Source organism: Tamandua tetradactyla, chromosome 2 (assembly GCF_023851605.1).
Source record: "Tamandua tetradactyla isolate mTamTet1 chromosome 2, mTamTet1.pri, whole genome shotgun sequence".
NCBI classification, from domain to species: domain Eukaryota; kingdom Metazoa; phylum Chordata; class Mammalia; order Pilosa; family Myrmecophagidae; genus Tamandua; species Tamandua tetradactyla.
Genome location: NC_135328.1, coordinates 168,801,576 through 168,814,985, shown reverse-complemented (window position 1 = coordinate 168,814,985; position 13,410 = coordinate 168,801,576). Strand labels below are relative to the sequence as shown.

Genomic DNA, 13,410 nt, shown 5'->3' with positions numbered 1-13,410 from the left:
CCCGAGGAATAGGGGTCCTGCTCTGAAAAGGATTTTTCTCTTTCGTTTTGGTAGCTGTGTTTGTACAGCTTAACTGCTCTTTGGATACAGCTGCAAGGCTTCTCAGGCTCAACTGCCCCAGGCATAGGCAGAATTAAACTTTTGTTTGACTGTTTGTCTGGAGCCTGTGCCTTCCCCAGGAGAAAGGTGGGGCCCAGCTCAGGTGGAATCCCTCTCTCAAGGAGTTCAGACCCCAGTGTCTGGAAAAGTGAAGAGATTAAAACCAGAGTACAACATCTCCTCTGTCTCCACCATACCCTCAGCAGGGAGAGTCTGCTGAAGTTAAAGGTGCTGCATCACCTTATGCTGGTGGGCCCCACAGGCAGATGAGCACCACATACTGGGCAGGATAGGAAAAACGGAGAGCCCAGAGGCTTCATAAGAAAGCCTTTCAATCTGCTGGGTCTCACCCTCAGGGAAAACTGACGCAGGAGAACCAGGGGAGCGGCTGGTGGGAGGAGGATGGCGGTAGAGGACATAGTCCAGTGGGCACGGCGCTGATGCCCACGCCGCGCTCCCCACCACCTCGCCGCGCCCTTCACCGCCTCCCGGGGCGCGCAGCGGCTGGGAAGGGCAGGCGGAGGTCCCGAGGCCACACGCACAGAGCCACCCGCAGGGCTTGGGCGGGGAGCGGGGGCCAGGGCCCCCCTCCCCAGCTCCTTCCTCTCCCACCGGGAGCCAGCGTAGGCCTCCACGGGTGGGAGAGGGGAGAGGGGAGCGGGCCACCATGGAAGACAAGGCTTTCACCAAGGAGCTGGACCAGTGGGTGGAGCAGCTGAACGAATGTAAACAGCTTCAGGAGAACCAAGTGCGGACCCTGTGCGAAAAGGCTAAGGAAGTTTTAACAAAAGAATCAAATGTGCAAGGGGTTCGTTGTCCTGTTACCGTCTGTGGAGATGTTCATGGTCAATTTCATGATCTTATGGAACTCTTTAGAATTGGTGGGAAATCACCAGATACAAATTATCTATTCATGGGTGACTGTGTTGACAGAGGTTATTATTCTGTGGAGACTGTGACTCTTCTTGTGGCATTAAAGGTGCATTATCCAGAATTCATTACAATATTGAGAGGAAACCATGAAAGGCGACAAATTACCCAAGTATATGGCTTTTATGATGAATGTCTACGAAAGTATGGAAATGCCGATGTTTGGAAATATTTCACAGATCTATTTGATTATCTTCCGCTTACAGCTTTAGAAGATGGACAGATATTCTGCCTCCATGGTGGCCTCTCTCTGTCCATAGATACACTGGATCATATAAGAGCCCTGGATCGTTTACAAGAAGTTCCACATGAGGGCCCAATGTGTGATTTGTTGTGGTCAGACCCAGATGATCGTGGTGGGTGGGGTATTTCTCCACGTGGTGCTGGCTACACTTTTTTTTTTATTAATTAAAAAAAAAATTAACACAACATTTAGAAATCATTCCATTCTACATATGCAATCAGTAATTCTTAATATCATCACATAGATGTATGATCATCATTTCTTAGTACATCTGCATCGATTTAGGAAAAGAACTAGCAAAACAACAGAAAAAGATACAGAATGATAATATAGAGAAAAAAATAAAAATAAAAATAATAATAATAAATAAAAAAATAAAAAACAAAAAACAAAAACAAACAAACAAAACTATAGCTCAGATGCAGCTTCATTCAGTGTTTTAACATAATTACATTACAATTAGGTAGTATTATGCTGTCCATTTTTGAGTTTTTGTATCTAGTCCTGTTGCACAGTCTGTATCCCTTCAGCTCCAATTACCCATTATCTTACTCTGTTTCTAAGTCCTGTTGGTCTCTGTTACCAATGACATATTCCAAGTTTATTCTCAAATGTCGGTTCACATCAGTGGGACCGTACAGTATTTGTCCTTTAGTTTTTGGCTAGACTCACTCAGCATAATGTTCTCTAGGTCCATCCATGTTATTACATGCTTCATAAGTTTATTCTGTCTTAAAGCTGCATAATATTCCATCGTATGTATATACCACAGTTTGTTTAACCACTCATCTGTTGATGGACATTTTGGCTGTTTCCATCTCTTTGCAATTGTAAATAACGCTGCTATAAACATTGGTGTGCAAATGTCCGTTTGTGTCTTTGCCCTTAAGTCCTTTGAGTAGATACCTAGCAATGGTATTGCTGGGTCGTATGGCAATTCTATATTCAGCTTTTTGAGGAACAGCCAAACTGCCTTCCACAGTGGTTGCACCATTTGACAATCCCACCAACAGTGGATAAGTGTGCCTCTTTCTCCGCATCCTCTCCAGCACTTGTCATTTTCTGTTTTGTTGATAATGGCCATTCTGGTGGGTGTGAGATGATATCTCATTGTGGTTTTGATTGGCATTTCTCTAATGGCCAGGGACATTGAGCATCTCTTCATGTGCCTTTTGGCCATTTGTATTTCTTCTTCTGAGAAGTGTCTGTTCAACCCATTTTGTAATTGGGTTGGCTGTCTTTTTGTTGTTGAGTTGAACAATCTCTTTATAAATTCTGGATACTAGACCTTTATCTGATATGTCGTTTCCAAATATTGTCTCCCATTATGTAGGCTGTCTTTCTACATTCTTTTTTTTTTTTTTAATTTTTTTATTAATCAAAAAAAAGAAAAGAAATTAACACAACATTTAGAAATCATTCCATTCTACGAATGCACTCAGTAATTCTTAGTATCATCACATAGATGTATGATCATCATTTCTTAGACATTTGCATCGATTTAGGAAAAGAACTAGCAAAACAGCAGGAAAAAATATAGAATGTTAATATAGAGAAGAGAATTAAAATAATAATACTAATAATATATATATATATAAAAAGGAAAAAGAAAAAAAACAAAAACAAAAGATACAAACACACAAACAAACAAACAAAAAACCATATTTCAGGTGCAGCTTCATTCAGTGTTCCAACATAGTTACATTACACTTAGGTATTATTGTGCTGTCCATTTTTGAGTTTTTGTATCTAGTCCTGTTGCACAGTCTGTATCCCTTCAGCTCCAATTACCCATTATCTTACCCTGTTTCTAACTCCTGCTGGTCTCTGTTACCAATGATATATTCCAAGCTGATTCTCAAATATGGGTTCACATCAGTGGGACCTTACAGTATTTGTCCTTCAGTTTTGGGCTAGACTCACTCAGCATAATGTTCTCTAGGTCCATCCATGTTATTACATGCTTCATAAGTTTAGTCTGTCTTAAAGCTGCATAATATTCCATCGTAGGTATATGCCACAGTTTGTTTAGCCACTCGTCTGTTGATGAACATTTTGGCTGTTTCCATCTCTTTGCAATTGTAGATAATGCTGCTATAAACACTGGTGTGCAAATGTCCGTCTGTGTCTTTGCCCTTAAGTCCCTTGAGTAGATACCTAGCAGTGGTATTGCTGGGTCGTAATCCATTCTGCCATTCTATGTCTTTTGATTGGGAAATTCAGTCCATTAACTTTTAGTATTATTACTGTTTGGATAATATTTTCCTCTACCATTTTGGCTTTTGTATTATATATATCATATCTGATTTTCCTTCTTTCTACACTTTACTCCATACCTCTCTCTTCTGTCTTTTCGTATCTGACTCTAATGCTCCCTTTAGTATTTCTTGCAGAGTTGGTCTCTTGGTCACAAATTCTCTCAGTGACTTTTTGTCTATAAATGTTTTAATTTCTCCTTCATTTTTGAAGGACAATTTTGCTGGATATAGGAGTCTTGGTTGGCAGTTTTTCTCTTTTAGTAATTTAAATATATCATCCCACTGTCTTCTAGCTTCCATGGTTTCTGCTGAGAAATCTACACATAGTCTTATTGGGTTTCCCTTGTATGTGATGGATTGTTTTTCTCTCGCTGCTTTCAAGATCCTCTCTTTCTCTTTGACCTCTGACATTCTAACTAGTAAGTGTCTTGGAGAACGCCTTTTTGGGTCTGTTCTCTTTGGGGTGTGCTGCACTTCTTGGATCTGCAAATTTAGGTCTTTCATAAGAGTTGGGAAATTTTCAGTGATAATTTCTTCCATTAGTTTTTCTCCTCCTTTTCCCTTCTCTTCTCCTTCTGGGACACCCACAACACGTATATTTGTGCGCTTCATATTGTCATTCAGTTCCCTGATCCCCTGCTCAAGTTTTTCCATTCTTTTCCCTATAGTTTCTGTTTCTTTTTGGAATTCAGATGTTCCATCCTCCAGTTCACTAATTGTAGCTTCTGTCTCTTTAGATCTACCATTGTAGGTATCCATTGTTTTTTCCATTTTTTCTTCTTTGTCTTTCACTCCCATACGTTCTGTGATTTGTTTTTTCAGATTTTCTATTTCTTCTTTTTGTTCAGCCCATGTCTTCTTCATGTCCTCCCTCAATTTATTGATTTGGTTTTTGAAGAATTTTTCCATTTCTGTTCGTATATTCAGAATTAGTTGTCTCAGCTCCTGTATCTCATTTGAACTATTGGTTTGTTCCTTTGACTGGGCCATATCTTCAATTTTCCGAGCGTCATCCATTATTTTCTGCTGGTGTCTGGGCATTTGATCAGATTTCCCTGGGTGTGGGACCCAGCAGCTTGAAAGGTTTTTCTGTGAAATCTCTGGGCTCTGTTTTTCTTTTCCTGCCCAGTAGGTGGAGCTCGTGGTGCTCGTCTGTCTGCACGGCAGTCGGCCTGGGAAACCGCGCGTGGAGGGCGGGGGGTGTCGCCGGCCGCCCTGGCTTGGGGGAGTGCCGGTCCTAATTGCCCAGCTGGCCCGAAACACCAAGCGTGACGGGAGGGCCCCGCTATCCAACGTTCCCAGTCAGACCGGGGAGCCACGTGCGTGGAGGGGACCCCAGTCGCCAGCCGCCCCGGCCGGGAAAACGCGCGCCCCTCGGGTAGCTCACCGCAGCAGATTCTCCCTGCCCGTTCAGCTGTTCCAGAATGGGGTACGCTGTCTTTTTGGTCTCTGTCGTGACTCCGGGAGCTGTTTCGTATTGTTTCTGTTTCTTTAGTTGCTTTTCTGGAGGAGGAACTAAGACCCGCGCGTCTTACTAAGCCGCCATCTTCTCCGGAAGTCCTGTCTTTCTACATTCTTGATGAAGTTCTTTGATGCACAAAAGTGTTTAATTTTGAGGAGCTCCCATTTCTTTCTTTCTTTCTTCAGTGCTCTTGCTTTAGGTTTAAGGTCCATAAAACCGCCTCCAGTTGTAAGATCCATAAGATATCTCCCTACATTTTCCTCTAACTGTTTTATGGTCTTAGACCTAATGTTTAGATCTTTGATCCATTTTGAGTTAACTTTTGTATAGGGTGTGAGGTACGGGTCTTCTTTCATTCTTTTGCATATGGATATCCAGTTCTCTAGGTATCATTTATTGAAGAGACTGTTCTGTCCCAGGTGAGTTGGCTTGACTGCCTTATCAAAGATCAAATGTCCATAGATGAGAGGGTCTATATCTGAACACTCTATTCGATTCCATTGGTCGATATATCTATCTTTATGCCAATACCATGCTGTTTTGACCACTGTGGCTTCATAATATGCCTTAAAGTCCGGCAGCGTGAGACCTCCAGCTTCATTTTTTTTCCTCAAGATACTTTTAGCAATTCAGGGCACCCTGCCCTTCCAGATAAATTTGTTTATTGGTTTTTCTATTTCTGAAAAATAAGTTGTTGGGATTTTGATTGGTATTGCATTGAATCTGTAAATCAGTTTAGGTAGGATTGACATCTTAACTATATTTAGTCTTCCAATCCATGAACAACTGGTATGCCCTTCCATCTATTTAGGTCCTCTGTGATTTCTTTTAACAGTTTTTTGTAGTTTTCTTTATATATGTTTTTTTGTCTCTTTAGTTAAATTTATTCCTAGGTATTTTATTCTTTTAGTTGCAATTGTAAATGGAATTCGTTTCTTGATTTCCCCCTCAGCTTGTTCATTGCTAGTGTATAGAAATGCTACAGATTTTTGAATGTTGATCTTGTAACCTGCTACTTTGCTGTACTCATTTATTAGCTCTAGTAGTTTTGTTGTGGATTTTTCCGGGTATTTGACGTATAGTATCATATCATCTGCAAACAGTGATAGTTTTACTTCTTCCTTTCCAATTTTGATGTCTTGTATTTCTTTCTCTTGTCTAATTGCTCTGGCTAGAACCTCCAACACGATGTTGAATAAGAGTGGTGATAATGGACATCCTTGTCTTGTTCCTGATCTTAGGGGGAAAGTTTTCAATTTTTCCCCATTGAGGATGATATTAGCTGTGGGTTTTTCATATATTCCCTCTATCATTTTGAGGAAATTCCCTTCTATTCCTATCCTTTGAAGTGTTTTCAACAGGAAAGGATGTTGAATCTTGTCAAATGCCTTCTCTGCATCAATTGAGATGATCATGTGATTTTTCTGCTTTGATTTGTTGATATGGTGTATTACATTAATTGATTTTCTTATGTTGAACCATCCTTGCATACCTGGGATGAATCCTACTTGGTCATGATGTATAATTCTTTTAATGTGTTGTTGGATTCGATTTGCTAGAATTTTGTTGAGGATTTTTGCATCTATATTCATTAGAGAGATTGGTCTGTAGTTTTCTTTTTTTGTAATATCTTTGCCTGGTTTTGGTATGAGGGTGATGTTGGCTTCATAGAATGAATTAGGTAGCTTTCCCTCCACTTCGATTTTTTTGAAGAGTTTGAGGAGAGTTGGTACTAATTCCTTCTGGAATGTTTGGTAGAATTCACATGTGAAACCATCTGGTCCTGGACTTTTCTTTTTAGAAGGCTTTTGAATGACTGATTCAATTTCTTTACTTGTGATTGGCTTGTCAAGGTCATCTATTTCTTCTTGAGTCAAAGTTGGTTGTTCATGCCTTTCCAGGAACCCGTCCATTTCATCTAAATTGTTGTATTTATTAGCATAAAGTTGTTCATAGTATCTTGTTATTATCTCCTTTATTTCTGTGAGGTCAGTGGTTATGTCTTCTCTTCCATTTCTGATCTTATTTATTTGCATCCTCTCTCTTCTTCTTTTTGTCAATCTTGCTAAGGGCCCATCAATCTTATTGATTTTCTCATAGAACCAACTTCTGGTCTTATTGATTTTCTCTATTGTTTTCAATTTCATTTATTTCTGCTCTAATCTTTGTTATTTCTTTCATTTTGCTTGCTTTGGCGTTAGTTATTGATCCTCTGTCTAGATGTTCTGTCCATTGATGAGAGTGGCGAATTGAAGTCTCCAATTATTATGGTAGATGTATCTATTTCCCTTTTCAGTGATTGCAGTGTATTCCTCACGTATTTTGGGGCATTCTGGTTCGGTGTATAAATATTTATGATTGTTATGTCTTCTTGTTGAATTATTCCTTTTATTAGTAGATAGTATCCTTCTTTGTCTCTTTTAACTGTTTTACATTTGAAGTCTAATTTGTTGGATATTAGTATAGCTACTCCTGCTCTTTTCTGGTTGTTATTGGCATGAAATATCTTTTCCCAACCTTTCACTTTCAGCCTATGTTTATCTTTGGGTCTCAGATGTGTTTCCTGTAGACAGCATATAGAAGGATCCTGTTTTTTAATCCATTCTGCCATTCTATGTCTTTTGATTGGGCAATTCAGTCCATTAACATTTAGTGTTATTACTGTTTGGATAATATTTTCCTCTACCATTTTGGCTTTTGTATTATATATATCATATCTGACTTTCCTTCTTTCTACACTCTTCTCCATACCTCTCCTCTGTCTTTTCGTATCTGGCTCTAGTGTTCCCTTTAGTATTTCTTGCAGAGCTGGTCTCTTGATCATAAATTCTCTCAGTGACTTTTTGTCTGAAAATGTTTTAGTTTCTCCCTCATTTTTGAAGGACAATTTTGCTGGATATAGAAGTCTTGGTTGGCAGTTTTTCTCTTTTAGTAATGTAAATATATCATCCCATTGTCTTCTAGCTTCCATGGTTTCTGCTGAGAAATTTACACATAGTCTTATTGGGTTTCCCTTGTATGTGATGGATTGTTTTTCTCTTGCTGCTTTCAAGATCCTCTCTTTCTCTTTGACCTCTGACATTCTAACTAGTAAGTGTCTTGGAGAACGCCTTTTTGGGTCTATTCTCTTTGGGGTGCGCTGCACTTCTTGGATCTGTAATTTTAGGTCTTTCATAAGAGTTGGGAAATTTTTAGTGATAATTTCTTCCATTAGTTTTTCTCCTCCTTTTCTCCTCTCTTCTCCTTCTGGGACACCCACAACACGTATATTTGTGCGCTTCATATTATCATTCAGGTCCCTGATCCCCTGTTCAAATATTTCCATTCTTTTCCCTATAGTTTCTGGGTTTTTTTTGGAATTCAGATGTTCCATCCTCCAGTTCACTAATTCTAGCTTCTGTCTCTTTAAATCTACCATTGTAGGTATCCATTGTTTTTTCCATCTTTTCTACTTTGTCCTTCACTCCTATAAGTTCTGTGATTTGTTTTTTCAGACTTTCTATTTCTTCTTTTTGTTCAGCCCATGTCTTCTTCATGTCCTCCCTCAATTTATTGATTTGGTTTTTGAAGAGGTTTTCCATTTCTGTTCATATATTCAGAATTAGTTGTCTCAGCTCCTGTATCTCATTTGAACTATTGGTTTGTTCTTTTGACTGGGCCATATCTTCAATTTTCCTAGCATGATCCGTTATTTTCTGCTGGCGTCTGGGCATTTAATCAGATTTCCCTGGGTGTGGGACCCAGCAGGTTGAAAGATTTTCCTGTGAAATCTCTGGGCTCTGTTTTTCTTATCCTGCCCAGTATGTGGCGCTCGTAGTGCTCGTCTGTATGCGGGTCCCACCAGTAAAAGATGTTGTGGTTCCTTTAACTTTGGAAAACTCTTGCTGTGGGGGAGGGTCGCCAGCTGAAGTGGCTTGGGGGAGTGCCGGTCCAAATCTCCCAGCTGGCCCAGGAATCCGCGCGTTGGGGGACCTCCAATCCAATTCTCCCAGCCGGCCCGGGAGGCCCCGCATGGGGGGGCGCGCCGGCCTCCACGGCTTGAGGGGACCACCTGTCCAAATCTCCCAGCCGGCCCGGGAATGAGGGAGGGAGGGACTCTGGCCACTAGCCGCCCCGGCCCGGGGAAGCACGCGCCCCTCAGAGATCTCACCGCAGCGGATTCTCCCAGCCTGTTCCGCCATTCCAGAATGGGATACGCTGTCTTTTTGGTCTCTGTCGTGGCTCCGGGAGCTGCCCTGTACCATTTCTATTTCTTTAGTAGCTGTTCTGGAGGAGGAACTAAGACCTGCGCGTCTTACTAAGCCGCCATCTTCCTGCGCCCCGCTGTGGCTCGGCACCTCCTTGCCCGCTCCACCCATGCCATTGGGTCACACACCGACCCCCAGCCGGGACTCTCCAGGCCGCGGTGACCCAGGACCCAATGACCACCGCTGCCTTCTCCTTCTCGGTACAAACCGTGGCGGCTAGTGGAAGGAAAGCGTCCCAGCCCGGCCTGGGCCAAAGTAAATTTCGCTGCCTCTGCAACCTCCACTACCAAGTCCCTCCACTCGTCTGCGCCGCCCGGAGAAAATGTCACCAGAGGCCGTTCCGCTCGGCACCTCACTTCCTCCTGGCTGCTGGCTACACTTTTGGACAAGACATTTCTGGAACGTTTAACCATGCCAATGGTCTCACACTGGTTTCTCGTGCCCACCAACTTGTAATGGAGGGATACAATTGGTGTCATGATCGGAATGTAGTTACTATCTTCAGTGTACCCAATTATTGTTACCGTTGTGGGAACCAGGCTGCTATCATGGAGTTAGATGACACTTTAAAGTATTCCTTCCTTCAGTTTGACCCAGAACCTCGCCGTGGAGAGCCTCATGTCACCCGGCGCACCCCAGACTACTTCCTATAACTTGTTCCTCAGAAAACCTGCCTTTGTATGTGGAAGTATACCTGGCTTTTTAAAATATATATTTAAAAACAAATTAAAAAGCAACAGTAATCTATGTGTTTCTGTAACAAATTGGGATCTAGCTTGGCACTAAACGACATCATGGACCAAAATGTGCCATACTAATGATGAGCATTTAGCACAATTGGAGACTGAAATTCAGTAGTACACTATGTTCTAGATCAGTCAGTCTTAACAGTTTGTCTGCTCTGTTTGTAGTAGCCATTTTTTTCTGGACTATTCAAACAAAAAGGGTAACTAACTAACTCCTTTCTCTCCTTTTGCACTTATGTGAAAATTTTAGTTCTAGTGTTTAACTGGCATGGATTAATAGAGCTAGAATTTTATTTTTAAGGAAAATTCATACAAGCTAACTTCCATCTACTCCATCATCACCTTTATTTTACTGAAATGTATAATTAACTGAAGACAAGATTCTTCTTGGCAATATGTTGCCATAACATTTAAGGAGATTTCCCTTCATTTAAACTAAATTACTGTTTTAAGTTGATCTGCATATTTCTGTATATTTGTCATGACAGTGCTCACATCCTATTTGGTGTACTGAGCAAATAAACTTAACATTTTAAACCAAAAAAAGAAAAAAAAAAAAGAAAACTGACACAGGTGACTCTTTCCTCCTTACAGGAGGCCAGTATGGTCTGGGAAAATCTGGCTGGGATCTATAATACCTAAGTAGACCCTCCTAAGAGGGGAAAAAGGCACCATACAGGCAGGGCAAGAAACAAGAAAACAAGAACTGAAAAACTATGTTAAACAAAACCTAAGCTAGAGGTCCAGAATAAGCTGAACTGAATGTCAAAGAACAAATAGACAACAGAGTCATCCAGCAAGAAAATCCTAGGTAAAAGAAGTGAAAACAATCTCCAGAATAAACTAATTAAGGTAATTAAATACCTAGACTCAAGCAAAAAATAACATCATGCTAAGAAAATTGAAGATATGGCCCAGACAAAGGAATAAACGAACAATTCAGAGATACAAGATAAACAATTAATTCAGAATATTTAAACAGACATGGAAAACCTCATCAAAAATCAAATCAATGTATTGAGAGAGGATATAAAGAAGGCAAGGAATGAGCAAAAAGAAGAAATCGAAAGTCTGAAAAAACAAATCACAGAACTTATGGGTATGAAAGGCACAGTAGAAGAGATAAAGAAAGAAAAACAATAGAAACCTACAATGTCAGATTTCAAGAGGCAGAAGATACGATTAGTGAACTGGAGGATGGGACATCTGAAATCTGACAAGCAAAAGAAAATATAGGGAAAAGAGTGGAAAAATACGAGCAGGGAGTCAGGGAATTGAATGACAACATGAAGCACACAAACATATGTATTATGGGTGTCCCAGAAGGAGAGGAAGGGAAAAAGAGGAGAAAAACTAATGGAGGAAATTATCACTGAAAATTTCCCAACTCTTATGAAAGAGTTAAAATTACAGATCCAAGAAGAGGAGCATACCCCAAACAGAATAGATCCAAATAGACGTACTCCAAGACACTTAAAGAGAAAGAGAGAATCTTGAAAGCAGCAAGAAAAAAGCAATCCATCACATACAAGGGAAGCCCATTAAGACTATGTGTAGATTTCTCAGCAGAAACCATGGAGGTGAGAAGACAGTGGGATGAGATTTTTTTTTATTATTAATTAAAAAAATTAACAAACAAAAACTTTAACATATCATTCCATTCTACATATATAATCGGTAATTCTTAATATCATCACATAGTTGTATTCATCATCTCTTAGAACGTTTGCATCGATTTAGAAAAAGAAAGAAAAAGACAACAGAAAAAGAAATAAAACGATAACAGAAAAAAAGATTATACATACCATACCCCTTACCCCTCGCTTTCATTTATCACTAGCATTTCAAACTAAATTTATTTTAACATTTGTTCCCCCTATTATTTATTTTTATTCCATATGTTCTACTCGTCTGTTGATATGGTAGATAAAAGCAGCATCAGACACAAGGTTTTCACAATCACAGAGTCACATTGTGAAAGCTATATCATTGTTCAATCATCATCAAGAAACATGGCTACTGGGACACAGCTCTACATTTTCAGGCAGTTCCCTCCAGCCTCTCCACTACAAGGGATGAGATATTTAAATTACTAAAAGAGAAAAACTGCCAACCAAGAATTCTATATCCAGCAAAATCGTCGTTCAAAAATGAAGATGAAATGAGAACATTTTCAGGCAAAGAATCACAGAGAGAATTTGTGACCAAGAGTCTGGTTCTCCAAGAAATACTAAAGGGAGCACTAGAGACAGATATGAAAAGACAGGAGAGAGAGGTGTAGAGAAGAGTGTAGAAATGAAGACTATCAGTAAAGGTAAAAAGAAGGAAAATTAGATATGCCATATAAAATCCAAAAGGCAAAATGTTAGAAGAAAGTATTGCCTGTACAGTAATAATAACTGTAGATGTTAATGGATTAAACTCCCCAATCAAAAGACATAGACTGGCAGAATGGATTAAAAAAACAGGACCCATTTATATGCTTTCTACAGGAAATGCATCTTAGACCCAAGGATAAACATAGGCTGAAAGTGAAAGGTTGGGAAAAGATATTCCATGCAAATAACAATGAGAAAAGAGCAGGAGTAGCTTCACTAATATGCAACAAATTAGACTTCAAATGTAAAACAGTTAAAAGAGACAAAGAAGGACACTATGTATTAATAAAAGGAGCAATTTAGCAAGAAGACATGACAATCATAAATATTTATGCACTAAACCAGAATGCTCCAAAATACATGAGGCAAACACTGAAAACACTGGAAAGAGAAGTAGACACATCTACCATAATAGTTGGAGACTTCAATTCCCCACTCTCATCAATGGACAGAACATCTAGACAAAGGTTCAATAAAGAAACAGAGAATTTGAATAATACAATAAATGAGCTTGACATAACAGATATTTATAGAACATTATACCCCACAATAGAGGGTATAAGTGCTCATGGATCATTCTCAAGGATAGACCATATGCTGGGTCTCAAAGAAAGTCTCAATAAATTTTAAAAGATTGAAATCATAAAAACACTTTCTCAGATCATAAAGGAATGAAGTTGGAAATCAAGAATAGGCAGAGTGCCAGAAAATTCACAAATATGTGATGGACCACAAGACACTCTTAAACAACCAGTGGGTCAAGGAAGAACTTACAAGAGAAATCAGTAAATATCTCTAGGCAAATGAAAATGAAAACACAACATATCAAAATTTATGGGATGCAGCAAAGGCAGTGCTAAGAAGGAAATTTATTACCCTAAATGCCTATGTCAAAAAGAGAAGAAAGGGCAAAAATTGAGGAATTAACAGTCCACTTGGAAGAACTAGAGAAAGAACAGCAAACTAACCCCAAAGCAAGCAAAAGGAAAGAAATAATGAAGATTAGAGCAGAAATAAATGAAATTGAGAACATGAAGACAGTCGAG

The 13,410-nt window shown here is 39.7% G+C and overlaps 1 protein-coding gene across 1 annotated transcript; it reads left to right on the top strand.

Annotated features, from left to right (window-relative positions):
• Nucleotides 1-766: 766 nt before the first annotated feature.
• On the top strand, nucleotides 767-9,893 carry LOC143663044 (serine/threonine-protein phosphatase 2A catalytic subunit beta isoform-like). Its single transcript, XM_077136432.1, has 2 exons — nucleotides 767-1,410; nucleotides 9,608-9,893. The coding sequence occupies exons 1-2, from the start codon at nucleotides 767-769 to the stop codon at nucleotides 9,891-9,893; spliced, it is 930 nt and encodes a 309-aa protein (XP_076992547.1).
• Nucleotides 9,894-13,410: the final 3,517 nt, after the last annotated feature.